The 24033-nt window shown below is 47.7% G+C and overlaps 1 protein-coding gene across 1 annotated transcript in view; it reads left to right on the forward strand.

The window, feature by feature from the left end:
• ADAM19 (ADAM metallopeptidase domain 19) overlaps window positions 1-22125 on the forward strand; it is a gene marked incomplete at its 5' end in the record, with an annotated part of 30384 nt that extends 8259 nt beyond the window's left edge. Inside the window, 20 exons of the mRNA XM_082291767.1 lie at window positions 5165-5243; window positions 6266-6342; window positions 7908-8100; window positions 8541-8606; window positions 9846-9917; window positions 10738-10904; window positions 11805-11889; window positions 12124-12263; window positions 13387-13564; window positions 14399-14488; window positions 15678-15873; window positions 16139-16247; window positions 16787-16979; window positions 17554-17634; window positions 18377-18485; window positions 18588-18723; window positions 18951-19017; window positions 19568-19783; window positions 21151-21297; window positions 22040-22125. Of these exons, the coding sequence (XP_082147893.1) occupies window positions 5165-5243; window positions 6266-6342; window positions 7908-8100; window positions 8541-8606; window positions 9846-9917; window positions 10738-10904; window positions 11805-11889; window positions 12124-12263; window positions 13387-13564; window positions 14399-14488; window positions 15678-15873; window positions 16139-16247; window positions 16787-16979; window positions 17554-17634; window positions 18377-18485; window positions 18588-18723; window positions 18951-19017; window positions 19568-19783; window positions 21151-21297; window positions 22040-22114 (2476 nt within the window). The 3' untranslated portion in view covers window positions 22115-22125. The remainder of the gene's footprint in view (window positions 1-5164; window positions 5244-6265; window positions 6343-7907; window positions 8101-8540; window positions 8607-9845; window positions 9918-10737; window positions 10905-11804; window positions 11890-12123; window positions 12264-13386; window positions 13565-14398; window positions 14489-15677; window positions 15874-16138; window positions 16248-16786; window positions 16980-17553; window positions 17635-18376; window positions 18486-18587; window positions 18724-18950; window positions 19018-19567; window positions 19784-21150; window positions 21298-22039) is intronic.
• Window positions 22126-24033: the final 1908 nt, after the last annotated feature.

Genomic DNA, 24033 nt, shown 5'->3' on the forward strand with positions numbered 1-24033 from the left:
CTTACAAATGGCTTGTTTGGTTCCACCTCAATAGATGGGAAGCCACTTTTTCCTTCCAAACTGCTGTGTTTACACAATAAATATGTTCTTAGCAAAAGCTCTTGAGGAAGGGAGCTTAAGAGCTCCAGGACTCATCTGGATGGAACTCACCAAGAAAAAAAAAATTGGATTTCATTGGTTTTATGAAGTGCCAGGTTTTGACTGCAATATTCCAGAGGCTTGAAATCTCCCATTTCCCACTAGTGGTGGATATAGAAAGCAGGCCTGCCTGCTTGTGTTGTCATGAGTCATGTGTTGGTGGTGTTCAAGATGAGGCCACTTCAGGTTTTGATAATAAATTCTGGCTTTAGGGAATATTTAAGTGACTGAGAGGCAAGAGTTCACATTCCCCTTCTTACCCTACTTGGATCCTGTTGAGAGGCGATGGAGTGGGACCACAAATTGTAGATGGGAATCTGATGTCTCAGGTTTCTTGGGAAAATCAATTCCCTCCACCCCCAGATGCTGGCTGCCTGGCTGGACAGATTTATTGTGATTTGAGGAAAGGGACAGGGAAAGACATGTAAGAGTCTGCAGGCTTCACTTTTCTTGGTCCCATGACTGAAAAATCAATGTCAATGTTTCTCGTGAGAGCTTCATGGACGATTTGGCTTTTGTTTTTTTGGGAGGAAATAAAAACCATGTCCATCTCCTAGATACTGCTGTTTTTTTCTAAATTGGAAGCTGTCCATGTAGACTAGCCCCTCTGTAAAATGAATCCAAGCAAGGCTGCTGATGGGACCAAATTATTAAAAGTCCTTCTTGCTCTAATTAGCAAGAGCGTCAGGATGCTGCTGGGGCACTCTGGGTGCCTGTGGGTGATCCCAGGCTGGTGCAACTGAATGTGTTCATGGCAGTCCCCTGGGATGGAGGGACCTGAGCTCCTCTTAGACTTGTGCTAGCAAGTGATGTTTTACAGGCAAAACTGCTCCCATTATCAGGAAAATAGGGGTGAGGTTCTCTAGAGCAGCTGGGAAATGTGCACTCCCTCAAGAGGACATGGTCATGCAGGGTCCCAACTTTCCTTCTGCTGTTTTTGGGAGTGTTTGGGTGTGCTGTGCATCCCCTCTTCCCCCAGCTGCTTCTCTGCTCCTCAGCAGTGGCCAGAAGAACTGAAATCCACATCCTTTCCCCATCCCCAAGTGCCACAGGGGCAGCTGCCTGCCAAGAGAGCTGGGTTTGCACCGTGCCTTCAGCCTGCCTCTCCTGTTGAGAGCCATCTCAGTTCATGAGTGAGGTATGTGACCTCCCCAGCACGGCATCCCAGCAGAGCCAGGCTGCTCTGTGCTGTCAGCTCTGCATGCAGGGCCCTTCCAGGGAGCAGAGCAGGGAGGAGGGCTTTGTGTCAAACAATGATATCATTGACAGGCTGGAGCAGGACCAGGACTGCTCCACGACAGCCATCAGCAGGAACCGGCTCAGGCCATCTGTACATTATGGCACCGAGCCACTCTCCCTTCGTTTGGCTTCCTCACTTGTATTTAACCCGGCTCCCAAGGCTTTCCGGGGAACAAATCCTACCAAGAGCAGGCTATTCCACCCTGAGCTTGGAGGCTGAGCTGGATCTTGGGGAATGACTGACCTTGCTGAAAGCTGGTCCCTGTTGAAAAGGTGTGAGGCCTCTCTAGAACATCCCAAGTGCTCGTGTGCAGCTTTCCCTGGCCTCAAACCGGCTGCAGCTGCTATTGAGCTTTAGCAAAGGAGGGTACTCCCATCCCAAACCAGCTTTTTCTCTGACTTCATCAATTCTTCATGCTGATAACTCCTCTAATGAGACACTCTGTGCTGGCTTTTAGGAAGATGATGTGTGCTAGCGATCTGCCAGCTGCCTGACTGGATCTCAGAAGCCTTTGAGTGATCTTATTTTGCATCCAGACTTTTGCAGCTTCAGTGTGAGCTGCTGGAGAGGTGGTCACTGGGGCATGTAATGTAACTGAGAAGAAAGAATCACATTGTGCTGCTTTTTCCAGATTTTCCTTCTCCAGCACAGAGGTGAACTCTGTGTTCTTATGGAAATGGTGATGTACTTCTATCAGTGCTTTGCAGGGCTGAGCTCCCCTGGAATCAGCTGTTCAGCCAGGCAGGGATGTTGTCCTGAAATGATGGCAGATAAGGTTTTGGGGTATGGGTGTCTCTCTGCTGTTTATCCAGCAACTGGTACACATGGAAAAGAGAGTCAAGACTGGCTGATAACTCTGGTGCACTCTTGGTGGCAAGGTTTGTTTGTTGTTTATTTACAGTTTGGTGGAAAGCTTGGTGCTTGCTAAAGAAGTGAGTTGGGCTGGGAATGAAATTTTACAGGCTCAAAATAAGACACCAAGGGTGTTGCAAGATGTCCTTTTTTATTTCCTCTTTCCTCACTGCCCTCCCCACCACACCCTGTGCAATCCCCTGTGAGAGCCCTTTCTGGCAGCGCTGCAAGAGCCCCAGGGCCCCCCTGCATTAAGGCTGGGTACTGTCTTCAAAATAGGACTGTTTCATGCTCAGAACAAGAAACTGGACTTTTCTTAGGGACCCTGTGGTGTAGAGTAAGAGTCAACTGGTGGAGAGACGCTTGGCAGTTGTAACATGGAGATGCCACAGGCTCTCAGCTCAGCAGCTGCGTAAGTGTCCCTAAAAATTCAGACAGAGCTCTTTAATCCACTCTAGAAGGGGCTGTAGCCTGAGTGTGCAAGTAGGAAGGGACATGCACACCCCCTGTGCTGCGTGGCCTCATCCTGTGCCCTGGAACCTGGGCTCTGGTGCTCAGCACTGGGGCTGGGCAGGAGTCACAGCTCTGAGGAGCCTCATGGGCGATGCTGAAGGGGAGATCAAGTGGCTATTCATAGCTAATGCTTTCCAAGAATAAAGGAGCGGGAGGAAAACACAAGCGTGCTTGTTTGGGAATGAAACAAGCAGGCTGTGCGAAGCCTCAGCTACTGGAAACCCACGGGCTGGTGCCCGGTTTAACAGCACAGGGCAGATCACACTGCTTTACTGTCTGCCCTGACACAGACCAGATACCTGCCAGAGCATTGCTCAAGGCAATTTCCTGTGAGTTAATGCAATCTGTTGATTAAATATTTGTTTCTTGCACCCTTGCTGAGCAAGATGCTGCTGTCAGGGAGATGAAGGGAATTATGTTCTGTGGGATGTTGCTTATCTTGGGTTTACAGACCTGGGACAGCTGAACACAGCAACCTTGCCTTCGGATCGTTGACAGCATTTAGTGATAAAAACACATCAGAAAGAGACAAAATGAGCTTTTCTGGGCTATGCTGAACTTTAAAAGTGGAGATAAAAGCTGCTGTTTTCCTGACATCAGATGCTATCAAACGCAACAGTGGCACAGTTGTTTGTCATTAAGCTGAGGGTACTTGTTCAGCTGTCTGAGCCTTTGGATGCCAGGTGGGTGAAGCACTTTCAAACACTGATAAAAGGTTTCGTTTCATGTTGTTTTGATGTAATTTAATTAGATATCACAGGCACCCAGTCCCTTTTTTAAACAGAGATGCTTTCAAGGTTGATAAGATCTGACTGCCAGGTACCAAAAGCCAAGGCAGATGGAAAAATCTTTGTGTTTGCTTGTGATACAGCTTTTTTCATCCAGCTTAAAGAAATCAGGCAAAGAATAGAAGGAAACATTTTTTTCTTTCTTTCTAGCAGTTTAGTTTTAAAATCTGGTGCATGACATGCTTTAAACAGGGATGCAAAGGGATTGAGCTGCAGCTGCATCTGACAACACACTGCCCAGGATGTGTGTGGCCTCCTCATGGATGGCAACTGTGGCACTTTGGTGGCCTGACAGCGCCATGGGGTTGCTGCAGGATTGTGTTTCATCACTAGGGTATGTTCTGTGATCCTTCTCCAAATTTTTGCAAGTCGAACTCTTGTTTTAAAAAACTGCTTTAAGCCTACATTATATGGCTGCTGAGATGGACACAGGATATGACCTTCTTGGTTTGGCCTGGATTTTGACTTGCTGTACTTTTTTACATCACTGTTTAGCAAATGCAGATGTTTAAAAAGAAGGAGAAGGCTGTTTCCTCTGGAACAAAATCAAAATGCTTTCTATTCAGTGCACAGGAGCTCCTTTTATAGACTTTTGGTCTGATCCTGGGTTGAAGACAGGGAGAATATTGTGTACATGGGGATGACATGAACAAATTCAAATTGGGGAATCAGCATTTTCCTATAACAAAGATGTGAACCGGCTTCTGGGCAGCAGTTGAAATGCAGATGCAGATTGGTTTATGACTGTACTCAGAAATGGGCAGTGGAGACAGTCTGGGTTTGAGCTGAGGACTCACACCAGCGCCCAGATGTGTCCTGAACTGGCCTGTGCAGTGTTTGCTAGGCTGGACTTGGTGCTTTGAATCTAATCCCAGTATATCTGGGGCGTAACTTGGCAGCAGAAAGAAAACTGCACAGAGACTTGTACCCATTAAGGGTCAGTGATGAGGCTGGGATACGGGGTCTTTAAAAGCCCTCATGTAAAAATTGAGTTGTTCACTTGCAGCTGTTGGAATTGGATCTTGGTGCCTAATTAAACTCAGGGACAGGCTCTCTGATTGTTTTAATTTAATAAATGGCTTGAAAGAGCACTTAGATGGCTTGTGGGGCCCTCCCGGGAGCGGATATGCTCCAGGAGAAGTGCTCAGCTCCTGCCAGGGCAGTGGAGAGATAGATGTGGCAAGGTCAGCTGTGCTCCCACCTTCTGACCCTCTGCCATTACAGTGTGCTCTGCACAGGCAGCACAGCCCGTGGTGATGCTCCTGCCATGGATCCCATGGCTCCTGGGCCACCAGGAGCTGCCACTGCTCCTGGAACAAGTGCCTGGCAGGAGGGACATGCTGAGAGCAGAGTGCAGAGATAGAGCACAGCTGGTGTCCTGTGAATCCCTGTCTCTCACCTGCCCTCTCGGGGTGTTGCAGTTGGTTTCACACTAAGGGTAGAAAACACTGACTGCCCCAAATCCACAACAGCAGTTCACAGCAGCAGGGATATTTACACTGACTTCAGAAAGAGCTGGATCTAGCTGGTTTTCCAGCACCCCTAAAAAAAAGAACTCCAGATAAAAATAAAGGTCTTACCATCTTTATTTTTTAATTTACTTTTTTTTCACCCCCTCCCACTGTGTCTGCAGAAACCTCTTTGCACCAGGCTACATCGAGACCCACTACAGCCAGACTGGCCAAGCCCAGAGCACCCCCCTGACCCACACGGTGAGTGCAGAGATCAGACTTGGAGAAGCAGGTGAACATCTTCCTACGGAGCCTTTTTATTTGAGGGCACAGATCCCTACAGCTTTAAGCTAAAGGGGAGGGAAGTCCAGCTTTCTGATCTGCAAAGTTCCAGTGGGAAAGCTGCTCCATCCCCCAAAAATGGTAAAAACATCTTTCTGTTTTGCCCAAGCTCTGTTATGAGAGCCAAGGTCAGCCGCCAGCATTGCTCCCCTCTCTCTGGGTGCTGGGGAATTGTTTATTCCTCACACTGCTCACCCCTTGCTTTTAGTTTTGCCACCAGGTTCCCCATGCCGGGGACCTTCCCAGCCTTTGGGAAAAGCAGTCCCTATAAGCTCCTGTTCAGTAAAAACCCATAAATTACTGATCTCACACAGGCTTGGCTGGCTGTGCTGCAGCAGCACAAAGATATGCATTGGTCACAAAGCAAAAATAAGAGATAAAATCCCCATGAGATCATCTTTCCTACTGCTGCCCCGGGGTGAGGGGAAGGGATGTAATGAATATGTTGGCGTTTCTGCCCCAAAGCCTCCTTGTCCCAGCCAGAGGCTGCCTTTGTCTCAGCAGCAGCCCTGAGACGGGGGCTTCCCCACTGCCCACGGTGTCACCCTCTCTGGGGCTGAAGCCACATCCCTTGGGGCCTGACCCAGGGCCAGCTACCATCGATGGGCAGCTCCTGTTACAGGCAGAAAGCTTTGGGTCGGCCCTAAAGCTGCAGCCATCCGAGTCGTTTCCTTGGGGATTCAAAGCTCCTCCGTTTTTACTGGCAACAAGGAGCTGTTTGATGCTCTGGCACAGGCAGCGCATGGCAGCTGAAAGGCCAAATTTCGCTGCAGAGTCACAGAGATTCAGCGGTGATAATCAGCTGCCAAATGCAGCGGAAAGGGAACAATTACCGGAGTGCCGGCAGCGCTCGCACGGGACTCAGCGACGCCTAAAAATAGCACACGTCCCATGTCCATCCCAAATCTGCACCGCCAACCCTGCCTCCCTCTGCCTTCCAGGACCACTGCTTTTACCACGGGGTCGTGCGGGGCTGGGAGCACTCCAGCGTCACGCTCAGCACATGCCGGGGGCTGCGGTGAGTGCCTGGAGATGCGCGAATCTGGGAATGCCTCTGGGAATGCCTCTGGGAATGCCTCTGGGAATGCCTCTGCTCCCGTGCTGCTACCCAAGCTCTGCTCCCAGCAACCTGTGGATAGACCTGCTCTCAAAGGCACCCAGTCTGGGCATAAAAAGGGGCATGTTAGGGAAAAGGCAGAAACTCGGGGTATCGTTCGTAGCCGTGGCCTCCTAAGCAGCCCTGTTCCCCTTCTGGGTCGCTGTGTGCTGGCAGTGTGGACTGGGGCTATGAGTGAGTTTAACTCAAGAGTCCACTGAAGCAAAAGACTCTTGTTAGAGGCTCAGGGCTGCATCTGTCACAGACAGGGACAGGACTCACCACGTCCCAGCCCAGCGCTCTGCACTAGTGCAGAAACCTTCTCCCAGTCTCTCACAGCTGGCAATTTGTGTGTGTTTTGGGGCAAAGTCTTCAAGTCTGAGCTCTCTCCTGGGTTGTCAGCCTTGTCTGCTGTCTCCCCAGGTGGTGCCAGGGCTGTGTGTGTGAAACCTTTACTTTGAGAGTAATGGGGTCTTTGGCTGGAAAAGGGGGTCTGTATCCTCAGCCAGGACTAAATGAAGCAGTTTGTGGTGACCAAGGAGCTACATTCATTTACACCAGTTCAGAGTTTGTTTCCAAAACATCACACGGGCTTTATTGACATTAGTGGTCATCTGCTCTGGAGCCTGATGGGACTGGCTCCAGCCAGGAAACAGCCCCTGCCAAAGCAAACCTGAGACATCTTAGTGAGTGTAGCCAAAGGGCCCAGTGAGATAAACAGGACAGTGCAGCCACCTGTGGCTTGCAATAAATACTCCAAAAGCAAAAGCAGTCGCAGGTGTGCCATGCTTTTGCCAGCCTGTGTTTTCCTAGGCTCTGCCTTCCAACTCCAGAGGGACAGAGATGTTCAGTGTGCCTGTGCAGAGGCTTCCTGCACCCCTGAGCCATCACTGTCTGCTGGCAACTCCTTGTTACCTTTTCTAACTGCTGGGGAGGCACAGGAGATGAGCACACGTGGCTGTTCTCACTGAGCCTGCACAGTGTGGGTGGTGCCCATCGAGCCACACATCTTCTAGAGGGCATCACACACAGATTTCCAGCTCTGCTGCCTGTAAGATGCTCATTGAGAAAACCAGAACCATCTGGTTATGCGCATGACCCAGAGAGAACTCTGTTTTTCCTGTTGACAAACAAAGTCTTCACATTTTTCAGGTCCTTTCTGTTAAAGGCACATTTCTTCTATCGGTTGAAAAGCTTACATTGCCCCTAAAGGAAGGGCTGCATGTTAAACTTCTCAAGTTGCAGCACATGCTCCAATAGCCCCTCAATGTTTGAGGCCCACTGAATGGATTTTAATATATGGAAGCTCAGGGATTTCCCCCTCTGAACTCAAAATATCCCCACCCTTTTTATTAATGAACTGACTGGCCTGGTAAGGATAAGTGTCTTGCCAGAGTCAGATGGGAGCTCAGCAGCAGCAGAAGGATTTGTCACCAGTTGCTGTGTTAGTAATTAACTTTCCCTTTTATTGCTTCCCGTTTCAACAGAGGACTCATCGTATTGAGCAGCAATTCCAGCTATGTCTTGGAGCCAGCTCCCAACAGCCCAGAGCAGCACTTGATTTACAGGGTGGACAACCTGAGGTTGAAGAGAGGAGCCTGTGCCTACCAGGGCACTGGGGATGCAGCTGAAGATTGGCTCAGGGACTTCACAACTGGGATGAAACCACCAGGCCAGAGGGTGAGCGGGGCTCAGCCTGGGTCTGTGCATGATGCTCCAAATATCCTACCTGTTCCCAGCCCTGCTGTTCTCTAGGAGCACAGCTCAGAAAGTGAAATAAAGGAGAATATTTAAGGGGGTTTGTTACAAGCTGATCATGAAATAGTGGCTCCAGCAGAGATATAAATGAGTGTTGGGGACTGTGGTGGGCTGTAGCTGTTCCTGCATTTGATATAGGAACAAAAGGTTAACGGAGGACAGGCATGTGGGCACTTGCTGTAGCTATACTGACCTTGGTTGCCCTAAATCAATCACATTTGGAGGTCCCTGTGTGTGATGGGGTGGGGTGAATGGCCAGTGAGAAACAAACTGGGAAAAATGGCCTGTAAAAATGTTTTGTGAAGAGTTTCTTGGGGAATATTGGGGGAATAACCCAATAACCTGTGTGGCTGCTGCTGCAGGTGAAACGGGACACTCTGCAGGCCACGAAGTACGTGGAGCTCCTGCTCGTGGCTGATTATGCTGAGGTAAGAAATGGGATTGTGTTCATACCCGCAGAGCACTGGGCACAGAGCATCTCACCTGCAGCATCTCCTGGGGCAGGGAGAGCTGTGTCTTGGTCTCTTTTGTCCTGGCAGCCACCATTGGCCAAGGGAGAGATGCAGGTTGTGATTTGGGTGAGGGCTGAAGGTAGCAAGGTAGCAGTGTTCAGTCCTAATTATGGCTGGGAGAGTCTGCCTTCAGAACAGGGAAATTTGGGGGTTTCCAGGAGTGATGTGCTTCTAACTGCAGTACACTTAATCTCTAGAGAAGATAACTGTGATTATGCTCTGCTCTGAGCTGGTAGCAGATATATAAATAGACATTTTTAAGTCTCCAGATCACAGAATAGGTCTGGAAGAAGCTGACTGAAGTCAGCAATCCCTCCCCCATCCCCAGCCTGGACAGCAGGCCAGACACACTGACAGTGCAAACCACACAGTGTTTTACTGATTGTTTAATCTCCAGCACAGACGGGAGCCAGGCTGGTCCTACCCATGATTTACAACTTGAAACTCCAGTAGGGAAAACCACATAGTGCTCTGGGCTATAATTTATTCTGAACAAAACTAAAGAGGCAGAACCTATTTTGGTTTCTCTGTTAGGCAGCAGGACACCAGGGATACTGAGATACACATAATACCCAGGAACTGCCATATGTTGTTCACCATTTGATCAGACAGACTGGGACAGAGCCTCACGGTGCTGTTGTTAACTGCCCTTTCTTTGCTCTGTCCCTCATTAGAAGAAAAGCCCCAGGTTTTGTCATCTGTTAAACAAAAATCTGAACGTTTTGCCACTTTAACCCTTTGAACCAACCAGTTTGCTAATATTAACTCATTCATTGCCAGATGGTTTAAATAGGCAAATTGGTTGGATGAGTGAGATGTGATGAGAGCTCCAGCAGCCTTGACCTCAGACATGAAGTCCTGTTATCACACATTTTACCTGGCACATTTGCCAGTTCTTTGCCAGCCACTGGCTCTGGGGGCACTGATAAGTTTGGGTTGCTCCACTGTGCTACCACTTGAATAGCATCACTGCCATGGGGTGCCAGGGATGAATTCTGAATATACATGTACAGGTGGGCTTCTAATCAGATGTGCAGTGCAGGGAGACTTCACTTCATAATACCCTTCTTATTTCCAGAATAATGTGGCTTGTTTTAACACATTTCAGCTCTTTGTAGTTGCCTTTGTGCTGCCTGACATGTTCATTTTGTTCAGTTTCAGAAACATCGCTTCAGCATCGAAGCAACAAAGCTTAAATTAGTGGAGGCTGCTAATTACGTAGATAAGGTGAGATTGGGGGTGTGTGGAAGGACGAAAGCAAGGCCCAGATCATGAAATATGAGAATTAGTTGGGCCAGAGGAAGGCTGGCTTTTTGGGGGAGAGAATAATGTTTTGGCAGTTCTCTCCAGTGAGTTGAGGAGAGCACCTGCCAAACAATTGTGTTGTTGCAAATCCAGAACAGGGTGGGGGGATCTCCATTCCTTACTTTGGAGCCAGCACGAGCATCTTGTGTTTTACTACATCTCTGTAAAAACCGTAACCTAAGTAACGCTCTTTGAGAAGGGACTGAGGTATTCACTTGAAAAGGTAGAAAACCTGGGGAGTGGAGCTGGAAGGAGCCTTCTGAAGTCATCCCTGCAGTGGTACCTAGTGCTGCTGAAGTAAAAGTTCCTGCTTTTCAGATCTACTCCCTTTCTGCTCCCCTTGAACTCCTTCCACCACTCCCTTCACCCTGCTACCTATGAATGCTTCTGTTTGTACTTGACATGGGCAGAAAGTTACTCCCTTACTGTTTTCAGGAATTTTAACATACCAGAAGATGAAACATGATGTCAGTCTCCAGTCTTTGTTTCTCTAGATTATGTCTTTCTCATTTTCAAAAATGAAAGTTCATCGTCTCTATTTCAGTTGAGTTTAGGTTTGTGGTGGTTGCACACTTCTGTCTGCAGGGCTCAGCACCAAGCTGAAATGCATTTCCAGAGGGAGCATCTGCTCTGGACATGTGGATCTCTAGTAGCAATTAGCAGGATATATGCAAGATTTAAAACACAGTAAAATAACTTCATGGTGCTTATTTTATCATCTCTTTTCTTTTCTGTACCTTAGTTTTACAGGGCCTTAAATATCCGGATTGCCTTGGTGGGGCTGGAGATCTGGAATTACGAGAATAAATGTGATGTAACAGAGAATCCCTACTCCACCCTCAAGTCCTTTCTGGCTTGGAGTAGCAAAGAGAGGCTGCACAGAAAACATGATAATGCCCAACTAATCACGTAAGCTCATTCCTCCTGTTTCTGGCAAGTGGCTTGGGTGGGTGGGAAATCAGTTTGCACCATGATGTCCTTCCGAGATTCAAAGTGGCTTTGTGGAAAGCATTCATTCCTAACCCATCCCACTGATACACAGAGCCCTGGTGCTGGGACCCAGCTGGGGATGGCCTGTGGCTGGTGGCCCACTGATCTCGTCAGGGCCAGTAGCCTGGCTGGCAATGCAGATGGCATTGGAAGAAAAATTTGCAGCAGTTCTCAGATCCCCTTACCTCTTCCATGGAAACTCATTCACCAGGATGAGTAGGAGGACCTGTAGGACATGAAATGCAGAGATATTATGCCTTTTCCCTTGTTTTCTTTGTTTGGGTTTTTTTCCCTTTAACATTACTGTATTTCCTCTCCACCTGGTCATGTCCTGAGCACAATTTCCAGGGCTCCCATTTCAGAGATGCTGTCAGGGTGGTGTAGCATTCCAGCTCAGAGGCAGGAGCAGAGCATGGCTGCACCTCAGAGGTGTTGCCTACTACGGTCTCAAGTCCCTGAACCCCAAGCTGGCAAATATCAGGCTTATGGTAAATTAAGTATTCACAAACAGAACTCAACCAAGGATCCAGATATAGTCTTTTCTGTGCTTGTTGCAAAGCTCAGCAGGAGCACTTTTTGGAACCAAGCCATTATAAGAAATAGGATTGTCTGGCTGGCCCATAAAACAGAGCAGCAGTCCAAGATAAACAGACCTTAAGGCTTTGTAGCTCTGCTATGATGTCCTGTGCTGGAAGATATTATAAAGGCAATGTGTCCCCCTGACACTGTGTAAGAAGCTGTGCACTGCAGGGTGCATTTCTCTGCCTGCCTTCCCGAGTGCCTCAGTGCCATTTCATGCTCTTTCTGGGTTGATTTTAGGGGTGTGCCCTTCAAAGGTACCACGGTAGGCTTGGCTCCCGTGATGGCCATGTGCTCTGATTTCCAGTCAGGAGGAGTAAACATGGTAAGTAATTGCCAGTACCTAATATAAAGTTTCTTGCCAGCAGTGAATACCTAGGATAGAGGCGTCCTAAAGCCCAGGAAGAAAGTACTTCCTGTGAAGTTTTCCAGTCACCTGCTTATAGGCAGGAATGCCTTCATAGATGTTTTCTACATGTACTAATGAGAAATGCCACTCACCCCATTGACCCAGAGGTGCACAGGTAAAATGCTGACGTGCCTCTTTGACCTTGCACAGGATCACTCTGATAATGCCATTGGTGTTGCTGCTACCATTGCTCACGAGATGGGACACAACTTTGGCATGAATCACGATTCTGCTGGCTGCTGTACCACCCCTGCAGCAGATGGGGGCTGCATCATGGCTTCTGCAACTGGGTGAGTTCCTCTTGCATGGGCTTAGGGAGGAATGCAAAGAGCTTTGTTATAAGAGCCTTGGTGGAGTAAGAACTAGAAATGTAGAGTGAAAGTGGATTCGCTGCTGCCTGCTGGAGTCAGTGTTTATAGAGAAAATATTGCTGGACAAACCCTGGGGCATGGAGCAGTAGCAATTTCCTAACTCCCAAGGAACTGATTCTTGCCTGAGACTGGCTCTAGGTAATTTAGAAGTGGAGCTCTGAACTGTCTGGCAAAAGGAAAATTCTCCTGTTCCCTTTTCTAAAAAATACTGCTTGGTTTCTGAGAACCCGTGTTTAACAGGAAAGAAGTCTTTGAGAGAAAGGGGAAGAAAGAGTGGCTCTAGAAGCCCATAGGAATTAAAAATCTCATTTTGGATGAGGAAACATAACAATTTCTACAATTCAGTCACGAAATGTGCCAGATGAATGCCTTCACTTAAAGCCACATTCACCATTTTCTCCAGCCTTCCTCTGTTTGAACAGATTTTTTTCTTTCATAGACATCTTCTTTTATATGCATCATTTCCTCCAAGGAAAGCCATTTGGGTGAGAAATGAAAGCATAGTGGCATGCAAGTAGAGCACACAACATCCACACACATGCACAGCCACACATGGAGTGCACAGGCATTGTAGCAACAGAAATTAATAATTCATGTCACAAAAAATATTCACATTCTTCAAAATGAGGTGGTAGATAGGAAAAATTAAACATTATTTTTAGCAGGTAGGCTCACAGGCTGAGTGCTGGACTCTTAGGCTTGTTTAAGCAGTTAGGAATAAGACACAGCTCCAGTATTGAGGAGGTAAGGACAGCCATGCTTGTCAGCAACCACAGTCAAATGTAACTCAACATATTTTGGTTCTATAAAGTTTATTTTGTAAGGCAATTATATTACTAAACAACCTTGCAGTGCACTCTCACCTTGTCTTCAAGGGTACTGCAGGCACAGGAAATCACAATCTGGTTTAGCACATCTCCAAGGATTCCAGGGAGAGACCTGTGTCCTTTGGCACTTGTCAGGATTTGCATGTGCTCCTTTTTGTTTCTCTAAACCATTGCCCAGATCTGTATTCCTGTTTTTCTACCCTGTCTATATTCAGGCACCCATTCCCCAAGGTGTTCAACCAGTGCAACAGACAAGAGCTGGAGAAGTATCTGCAGTCTGGTGGAGGGATGTGTCTCTCCAATATGCCAGATACCAAAAGAATGTATGGTGGAGGGAAATGTGGAAATGGCTACTTGGAAGAGGGGGAGGAGTGTGACTGTGGAGAGGTGGAGGTAACAATTGTTCAGGTCCAACTATTTGGGGTTTAGTGGGACACAGTGTTTTTATTATGTGTTTTGCAAATACAGTTATGTGATCTGTAATCAGTTGTGCAGGAGACAAAAATATCTTCCCTGTATGTAAATGTAAATCAAGGTTCTAAAATATTACATTTGATTTCACAGCGTGTAGCACAATCCATCCCAGAACTCAGGGTTGGTGTGGTCCAGGGCTGAACAGAGGTGATTTAAACTTCCTTTAAAAAGGAGATGAAAAAGTGATTTTAGGTCACAGAATCACAGATCCATTTAGGTTGGAAAAGACCTCCAAGAGTGAGTCCAACCTGTGTCCCATCACCAGCTTGCCAACCAGCCCAGAGCACTCAGTGCCATGTCCAGCTGTTTCTTGACCACCTCCAGAGATGGGGACTCCACCACCTCCTGGGCAGCCTATCCCATGCTTAACAACCCTTCAGTGAAGAAATTCTTCCTGATAGCCAGGAAGAATTTTTCCAAATGTTGCAGTTTCATATAAAAGTTCACTTTACAAGGATGGGGCTTCTCTTAGCGCTGCATCTCACTTCTCCATATCCATCCTCTGACTCATTAAAAAAATGGAGCTGGGACCAGCAGCCCAGACTCTCTGGATGTGATGAGCACAACCAGTTGTATCCTATCAGCCCATCAGAGGGTGGATGTGCAGTGCTGGAATTCAGCTCGTGCTGGGTACCTTGAGGATAACATGGAAGGGAGGGTGTTACTTTGTGTGTGATCCATCGTGTGTGGGAACACATCAGGGCCAGCCTCAGACCTGCCCTCTGAACTCTGCTGCATCTCTCTGTCTTCCAGGAGTGCAGGAACCCCTGCTGTGACCCCAGGACCTGCTCCCTGAAACCTGGTGCTGAATGTGCCCATGGCAGCTGCTGCCATCAGTGCAAGGTGGGACCTCCGGGTTTTCCTAAGAGGAGAGGGAATAACTGGGGTGGAAGTGTGAGGATAAAACTGGTGGGGGAAGGGGAGAAAACACAGCCAAATGTTTAACTCCTCAACTGGCTTGATTTTTTTAGGTGCAACAGCTATGAGTGTAATCAAACTAGTGGGGTCCTTTCTTCTGGCTGATTAATTTAATAGACTCCTGTGATAGCTTAAAATGAGCTGTGAATGTTGCTGGAATGAAGTGACGCTGCCTCTCTTAAACACTGAGGGATGGGAAGAATCAGAGCTGATATTTCTCTCCATTGGCTCCACAAGAAATCTAGACAGAGCTCTTGGAGCAAACACTTCCTCCAGGGACTAGGCTGGATGCTGTGTTTGCTCTGAACCCTCTTTTCTGTGGTGCAGCTGAATTCCTTTAGCTCAGGTGTTTGCTGAAGAACTGCTGGCAAAGAGTATGATTTTGAATCTCAGCTTTCCTTATAGCAACTGGTTAATATGTGTTTCTGATTTTGGAGCCAATGATCTCAAATTTGCCAACAAATTAACTCAAAAACGAACATAGGCAAACATTTCTCTTAAGCTCATCTTTATGTTTGCACATTGACTGTGTGCTCTTACTGACCTATCCTGAGCATGTGGAAAACAATTTCCAGAAACCCACCTGGACTCATTTGGAACAACCTCCCAGATGTAACTGTGAATGCCCTTTGTTCTCCATCTGTTTGGTGGACAGGAGAAGAACGAACTGAGTAAACTCATAAGCAAGGGAGACATAAGTTATGCATTAGGAAAACGTCTCCAGCAGAAATGACAGGGAAACACAGAAACAAACTTCCCAACCAGGGAGGGGTTTGAGAACAGATTACACAAACATCTGTCAGAAATGGCTCAGGTAAATTGGATCCTACCCTAGGGTAGAGCGAGATGGATCAGTGACCCCATGAGGTCTGGCAACCTTACATTCTGTGCATGATCTCATTGCTACCTGGGGAAGGGATCCAGTTGTTAATTATTCTACACAGTTCACCCTGTTAATGAAGTCCCAGAGACACTTCAGACCTCAAAAAACCTTAGACAAGGAGGATGAAGTGGCAGACGCAAGATTCTGTCTTATCTACAGACAGACGTGCAGACATGAAACCACAGAGGAGCCAAGCAGTAATTCTTGGGCTTTCCCACTGTCTCTTTTTAGCTGATGTCTCCAGGAACTCTCTGCAGGGAGAGGTCAGGGCTCTGTGACCTCCCAGAACATTGCACTGGCGAGTCCCCGTTCTGCCCCCTCAACTCTTACCAGATCGATGGGGCTCCCTGCGACGGAGGAAGGGCCTATTGCTACAGTGGCATGTGCCTCACCTACAGGGACCAGTGTGTGCAGCTGTGGGGGCCTGGTAAGGACTCTGCCTGCAGCAAAAAAATGCTGTCCTTTGAACCAGCCAATGTGATGTGGCACCCTGCTGTTCCTCACCCTGTGCAAGGCTGGAGTACCTTCCACACCTGCTATCAGTAGCAGAGTCTGAGGACCCTCTTCTCCTGCCTTACTCACTTGGAGGAGGCAGCAAAAAATTTCTCATGCTCCAACCATTCCAGGAAAAGGACAAATGAGTGGTGGGCATGGGGTGAGGTGAAGCAGCCACATGAGTCTCTCCCACACAGGAGCACAGCCAGCACCAGACGCCTGCTTTGAGAAGGTCAATGCTGCCGGAGACATCTACGGGAACTGCGGGAAGGACATCTACGGGAATTACAGGAAGTGCGAGACGAGGTACAAAGCAGGGTGGCAGCCCAGAGTTGCTCCTTTGGAGAAGATGTTTTTATATATTACAAAATTATGGGCCAGGAGATAAAACTGATCCGTGCATTGGTTCGCTCCCTCCCTCTGCCTCCTGGGAAACCAGCTGCATCCTTGTAGGACTTAGAGCCCTTACAGCTGAAGCTTCCAGCTCACCATTTCCCTGCCTTTTGCATTTCCAAACATCTAGTTGATATTCTTCCAAAGCAACAGAAGGGGGGATTTTTTTAATCTCTGAGTTAAATGTAGCTTTCTAACTGAGACAAAAATTTCTTGGTCTTACCTCTGACTTCGTTGAGGTTGGCCATCCATGGGGACATCCCCCATCCCTGGGGACTGTGAGATGGTACCATCAGTATCCATCAGACACTGTTGCTTGGGATAGTTCTTAGGAGGTGCCCACTCATTTAACAATGACTCAACACTGCTGCTTTAATTCACATTTAGAGCTCATGTCTGCAAAACATCCAGCAAGCCAGGAATAATCACTTTAGCCTTTCCTTTGAAATCAGAGATGCTAAATGTGGGAAGATCCAGTGCCAGAGCTCTGCTTTCAAACCCCTGCAGCCCAATGCAGTGCCCATAGACACCACTGTGAACATGCAGCACTGCCGGGGGACCCACGTGTACAGATCCGACAGTGAGGAGAAGGAGATGCTGGATCCTGGCTTGGTGCTGACAGGAACAAAGTGTGGGAGCCATCATGTAGGTACAGTTCTGCCTGGAGTGGCTTGGGGGAGGTTCAGGGTATCACTTTTCCACCCAGAATGTGCTTTGTGGTTATCAAGCCATTAATTTTTTATGTCTAATGCCTTTCTAGGAGATTTTTGTATTTGTTAGAAAAACAATCTCTTAGAGGCTTCAGAGAAGCAATGGAAGGACACACACCAAAGGCTTTATGTCTTTGCCAGATGAAGTTCAGGGCCAGTGCTAAATCTGGGATTTGCTAGTTGGTTGAAGCTGTCTTGCTTAAAGGTGAGACACAATTGGAAATCAAGACATGTGAGAGCTCCTTTAAGGACTTGCCACGTGGGCATGGCCAAGCTATTGCCAGCTGAGCTCTCACTCCTCTCTGATTCACATTGACTGGGATTTAGGGTGGTGATTAACTGTTTGCTTGGGAACCAGGTTAACTTAATTTCCTGTAATTCTGCCCAGGTAATTAATTAGTCGTGTTTCCAAGGTGTCTGGGACCTGCAAGTCACAAAGTACCACAAGGCAGTGACATGGTACATAACTCAGGGAGCTAACACTGAGTTTTTGGCTCCTTTCTGTGCAGGTTTGCTTTGAGGGGCGCTGCCAGAACGTGTCCATCATCTTTGATGCTGAAAGCTGTAGCAAGAAGTGCCATGGGCATGGAGTAAGTGTCTTCTTTTCCATCTCCACTCCAGGCTGAAGCAGGATGGGCTTCCATTCTTCTGTGGCTGCTTGTTCAGCTCAGTTCTGATACCTTGCTTTGGTTTGTTCTGGACTTTGTCTTCTTGGTTATTAATTTGCACATTTCTTTCCTATTTGATGCATTTTCTGGTCCATGAGTGTCCCTATGACACAGGATTTAAGGAGGTCCGCTGGAGGGATATGAATTGCAATAAATGAAAAACAAAGAGTAATCTTGAAGAAAAACCTTTTGGGCCCGGTTTAGATTGAATAAAAAGTATCAGAATTACTAAAGAAAAAAGAGTGAAAAGTAACATTTAGAGCAGTTTATCCCAAATTGCTCTCCAGTGCCCCCAGGGGATGGAAAGAAAAGATAAACGCCAATTGCCCAAGCTCTTTAGCCTAAACAATAAGAAATCTTCACTCGATGAAAGGGAAAACTCATGTCCTTCAGTTTAGAGATAAGAGAAAGGCATATTTAAATGCTGCTTTTCTGCTGAATTCAGGTTATTGGCACTTCAGCTGAAGAACCCTTGTCTTTCGGAGAAAGGGAGAATTTCTGAGAAAATAAAGGGCACTTTCACTCCCCGAAGATAAGAATTTCTAGGCACTCAGCTCCCAGTAGAGTCTGTTCTGTAGCGTTTAATTCAGCAAGGGCTTCATTTGTTTTCACCTGCAGGTTTCTTAGTAGCTGCCACTTAAATCTCTGAATCTTCCCACTCCAGGTGTGCAACAACAACAAGAACTGCCACTGCAACCACGGGTGGGCCCCCCCATTCTGCAACAAGGAGGGGACAGGAGGAAGCTTGGACAGTGGCCCCCCTCTGCCTGAAGGTGGTGAGTGGGACCAGCTCTGCTACAGAGTCACTTCAGAAGGACTTGAGTTAGTTGGGAGCAGAGTTTCCCATTTAACAAACTCTATTTTCTCACCCTCAGGCTCCTCAGCGGTCGTGATAACTCTGGCAATCCTGGCTCCCATTCTTGTTCTCAAAGGAATCGTGTTTTTATTCTATTATCTGAAATGCTGGAATAAATTTGCCATCTGTTCTCTAAAGAAGACACCTCAGTTTAGGTAAGTTGTCAGTGCTGTGCCTTGTCTGCTTGTCCCCCGTCCTGCCTTCAGTGCCAGGACAGAAGAGACATTGCTGTGAGGAATGTCACTAAATTGTAGGGTTTGTTGGTATAGTCACTATTGGCTTCTCATTTTTTCACTCCAGTGAAGATAAAATAGAAAATGCAGAAAAATAAAGGAGAAAACATATCAAAACATTAACATTCTTTTCTTTCTCTCATTGTCAGTGACACCTCTGGAACTGGGCACGCAAACCCTGCCTTCAAGCTGAGAACCCCCCAGCAGCAGAGGAAGGTAGGGGCAGGGTCACCCTCCACCTGCAGGGCAGAGATGCAGCTGCCCCAAGCTGTGGGATGTGGTTCCCCCTCACAGTGCAGTTAGGGAGTGGTTTTATCAAAGGATGGATTAAATAGACAGGCACCACCCATGGCTGAAAGTCAGTGGTAGAGGAGCGTAGCACCTATTTCTAGTGATTTCCTTAAAGGCAGGAGCTGGGATTTGACCAGGCCTGTGTGGCTGCTTGTCTCTCCTGGTAGATCCTCTGCTGTCACATCCCCCATCTCAAAACTGGAGAAATGGCAAACCCACTGGGTTTATTTGCAAGTGTCACATTGATGCCTGGATTACTCTGTTCTCTTGATTTCCATTTCTGCCTCATGATCCCAAGTTGTCCCAGTCCATCTTATCAACACCTACCAGACATAGACAGCACATACTGGCGTTGCAGGCAATATTTCCTACTCTGTGGGTCATAGATCTCACGTAGATCCTCAGAAGTGTCACAGCGAATGTAAGGGGTGGTTTGAAGTAGAAATACCTGAGGATTTGTGGCTCTTCTGCACAGGTGATTGGCTTCCCTGAAATCCCACCGAAACCTCCTTCTCAGCAAGCTCCAGGGCTCCAGATAAACAGGCAGCAGCCACCCACCTTCTCTGGCAGCCACAGCTGCAGCGTGGGGCAGCCCATGGGACCAGCGCAGCCGGCACTTCCAAAGGACATTCCCCGCAGGACACCCCCAAGCAGGCCAGCACCTCCTGCTCCCAAACCTCCAACTTCTCAGGTATGGAGTCGTGCTGCTGTCCTGTGGATGCTGTTTGGTGGGAGGTTTGTTCTGGTGAAGCCTCTTGCCCTGGGAGAACTGTTAGGCTTGACCCAAACTGACCCCTTCTTATGTGAGCATCCTATCCACGAGGTTATTTTGAGGCTTGGAAGGAAACAGCGTTGATTTATTTCTTTTGCTGGCAGCTTTGTTCAAAACTTACTACAGACCCCACATTCTTACTGGAAGGATGGTAAATCACTCAGACTAGTATTTTGCCCATTTTGCAAAAAAATATTTTTAGTTTGGGGCCCTCAAAGAAGCAAAGGGCTTGGTTCCAGTTGGTAGCAGGAGGCTGGCTCCCAGTCAGTCTCTCTCTGAAGGACACAGAGGAAAACAAACCCTATGGAAGCAAATCTTAGTGAATCAGGTTTGTTTCTGGCTCCATTGTTCCTGTGAACAGCTGGCACTTCAGCAGGAAAGAAAACTAAAACAAAAGCAGGAAGCTGAGTGTTGTCAATAAGGAATAGGTATCCTTCCCAGCTGCTTGTTGACAAGTTCCCCACAACCTCCTTTGTGTTCCCTCCCCAGCACATCCAATCTCTTTATCTCAGTCAGCCCTACTAGATGGAACACTTTTCATAGGATTTCCACAAGAAACCTTGCTGTTTCTGGGTTAGTGGAGAGCCACGGGCTGGAGAAGACACAGTGGAAATAATTCATGTCCCTTTTTGCTAGTGCCAGTGTCCTTCCTAGATGTTTGCAGCATCTGCCAGATTTGCTCTCTTGCTATTCCTATAGGAGCTCTTCAGACCTGGCAGTCAGTGGAATTTAGTCTGCCTTGTCCTTCCTGGAGTCACAGGGCAAGATCCCTGGAGAGGAATAGATCCCCAAGCCATCCAGCATTGCATTTATGCATAGTCTGAGGAGACTGCAGGGGTTTTGGGTGCCCTCCAAGTCGTGAGTGCAGCTGTGTTTGTTAAATCAACACCTGTAAGGCAGCAGCTTAGCACAGAGCCTGAGCAACAATAGGCAGCTGGCTCTTGTGAGGGTAACTTCTCCCCCTGGGAGACGCTTTCCACTGAAATTCATTAGATGAATGGAAAATATAATGCTCTGAGCATCCTATTAGGGACAGCTGTGTGCACAAACAAATAATAACTGCTTGTGGGTCTGTGTGTGTTTGTATGGGCACAAGAACATGCACATATATATATTGTTTATGGGTATTGCATAGGCAAACAAACAGTGAGTGTGTGTGTGTGTGAAACTTGCTTCCAAGCCATGAAGTGCATTAGTTAATGTGGCTAATTAAAAAGGCTCTGGAATTCAGGTTACCTATTACTTGCAAAATTTAAGGCTTAAATTCAAAGCTATTTCTCTTGTAGGATATTTCAAGGCCCCAGCCACCCCAGAGAGCTCTGCCAGCGAATCCCATCCCATCCAGATCCAGAGGCTGGCAGGGGAACAGCTCTGCTGTCCCACTGCCTCCTGGGCACACCAGAGCCCCAGGACGCCTCCAGCCTGTGACAGAGGTAGGCACTGAGAGGGCTGGTGGGAAGCACCACTCACCCCTGGGGAATAAAAACACTCAGAGGGAATATCAGGCTGCAAAACACCTTCATGTACAGCCCAGGTGGGTGGAGACAGAGAGGGTGTGCGTTGGTCACCTTTGTTGCAGAGGTCTCCATTTTCACCTGTTTCATATTAAGAATTTGTTGAGTTGAGCAAAACACAGGTGAATTCGGTTCTCCACATCCCTGGGCACTTCCTCAGGCAAGGCATTTGTGTGAGTGGGGCAGAGCAATGGGCTCAAGGGGTGTGTGACCCAGAACAGTTAGTGAAGAGTGGCAAAAGGTGAACATTCACACAAGGCTTGAAGATCCCAGTAAAGAACAAAAATTCGTTCCAGCCTCTCTAGCCATGGCTAAGGAAATGCTTTCTCTGCAGAGAGTGTTTCCCAAAAAAATCATCCTGGATACAGGCAGTTAATAAGGGACTTTCAGGCACTGAGTTCAGTGCCCTGCAAACACAACACAGCGCAGTTATGTTGTCTCCAGCCTGCAATACCCAGGAGGCCAGCTGTGAAAAATGGAGAAAACTGCAGGAACTTCCTTGTGCTCTTCGTGGGAGAGTTCCTATGTGAAGCATCGGGGTGTGAATGCAGGCAGGCTTCCCCTGGCTGGCAGTACCATCGGCGCCAGGAGAGGGCGAGGACAGCGCTTGTTCTTCCATCAGTGCTCACTCTTCTTTTCCCCTTTTTTCCATCTCACCCAGAGCACTGGTGTCTGGACAGCTGGAGCAGTGAACAACCTGAGAGTGGGACAGCCAGGCTCCCATGGGCATTCCTGAAGCAGCCTGTTCCTGGCTGGCTCTGGCCTTTGCAGGACCCTGGATGGCCTTCATCACCCAAAACCACTCACACCTTCACTGCCACGGACAGTGTCTCAGTTCCTCTCCTCCTGCCCCAGCCCCGTTTCCTCTGTGACTCACCAAGCTGCAGTCAGGCATGGCAGGGGTGCCCCAGGTACACGCCAGGCTCAGCTGGACCCTCTCTGCCTTTCCCACATAGGGATAACTTGTTTATACGGTATTTAAATATTGTTGTGCAATATCCAGTGCAGGGATGGGGTGATGGGGGTTTCACGTGTTTTTAATCAGTTATTTAAGTGTTACCAGGGAGAACAAGCTGTGAGTGCAGGTGCTGGCCCTGATGGGCTTTCATGTGAGCCCTGTTGGCTTCCTCAGCCCCCCCTCTCCCTCCCCATGCAGCTGCAGGGGCATATTGGTGCTATACAGAACCCACTGCCTCTGGGGAGAGCAGAAGGCAGCTGGTGATAACAGTCTTCAGTTTTTTCTCTGTTTACAGTGGGTGGCAAGTGGGGCCCCAACAGGGAGCCAACCATGGAAATATAATCTGTGGGGCCACTGTGGATTTTGATCAGCTTTAGCAGAGGGGATTAATTATTTTCCCCACTAACCCTCTTCAGCAAGAGCATTGCAACCCTTCTGTCCTCCAGCACTCGCTTGTCTTCCCTTGGTGCTGTAAATCCCCAAAGCAGCCCCAGCATGGCCCGTGAGTTCCAATCCATGTCATTAGGACACACTCAAGGTACGACTGGGAAGCTCTGGCCAAGATCCAGAGCAAAAGGCCAGCAGGAAGCTCAGCAGAAGGCAGCTGAGACCCCTCTGCAGTGTGCGGTACCATGATCAGTGGATGTTTTTGCACGTGTCTCCTCAGGCTCTGGTCTGTGCTGAGCTGTAACTCAGCATGGGCTGTCTGCTCCCCAAAGCAGTGAGAAACCTACCCAAAAAGTGCCCAGGTGGTGAAGCAGCTGAAATACTAACACAACACATGGTGCTTTTGTAGGGCAGCTCTCTTACTCCAGGATTTTTCTCCAGGCCGTGGATGGAGAGAGCTGCCTGTGTGCACTTTAAGCAGCTGATGGTTCTGACCCTGAGGACCCTCCCTTATGAATTTGGTTTTTTCTTCTCCTAATAGTTTGGCTCTTGTATGTGGGTTTTTTTCTTTTCCTCAGGATTTTAAAATAAGACCTTTTGTTATGCCAGATTCTTTTTTTTCCTTGGAATTAATTCCTAGGAGAACACAGGGAAATCTGGAGCTGTGGTTACAACAGTTCTCTTGTGTCTGATTAATTATGGACAAATCCTCAAAGAGTGTGACTGGTGCTCCACATGTGAGAAACTGTACTACTGGCATAAAGAAAGAGTCTTGTTTGCTGGTTCTCTTTCCCTGTTTATTAAAGAAACCCCAGAAAAACCCTAAGAACTCATTAAATTTGTACTTATATGTAGCAGTGTATCTGTAGGATGACTTAAGCCACATTAGTTTTTCACAACTTTACTACCTCTTTCTCCACAAGGAAAAAGTTCACATGGTGTGTCTTGAAATTCTCACTGATTATTCCTTATCTTACTAATTGTAGACATTTTCTTACCTTCTACGTGCCTGGAAAACAAACCAACCTAAAAAACTTCTTTCTGAAATAAGGGAGGGCAAGTAAAAGACAACAGCTTTCTAATCTTTATCTCTTTTTCTATAGTTGGGGTATATTACATATAAAAATGTGTATTCAAACAACCCCCAAATCTGTGTTTGTTGGTAGGTAATGGCATGTTTGGCTGCTCACAGGTGGAGCAGGACTGTACATACACTGTAGTAGTTGATTCAACCCCAAGAACTTGATCTCCTATCTGAGCCCTCACTGAGGACAGCAGCTCTTCTGCTCCAACCCCTGATCTTCAGCAAA

Source organism: Coloeus monedula (assembly GCF_965178545.1).
Source record: "Coloeus monedula genome assembly, chromosome: 15".
Taxonomy (NCBI): domain Eukaryota; kingdom Metazoa; phylum Chordata; class Aves; order Passeriformes; family Corvidae; genus Coloeus; species Coloeus monedula.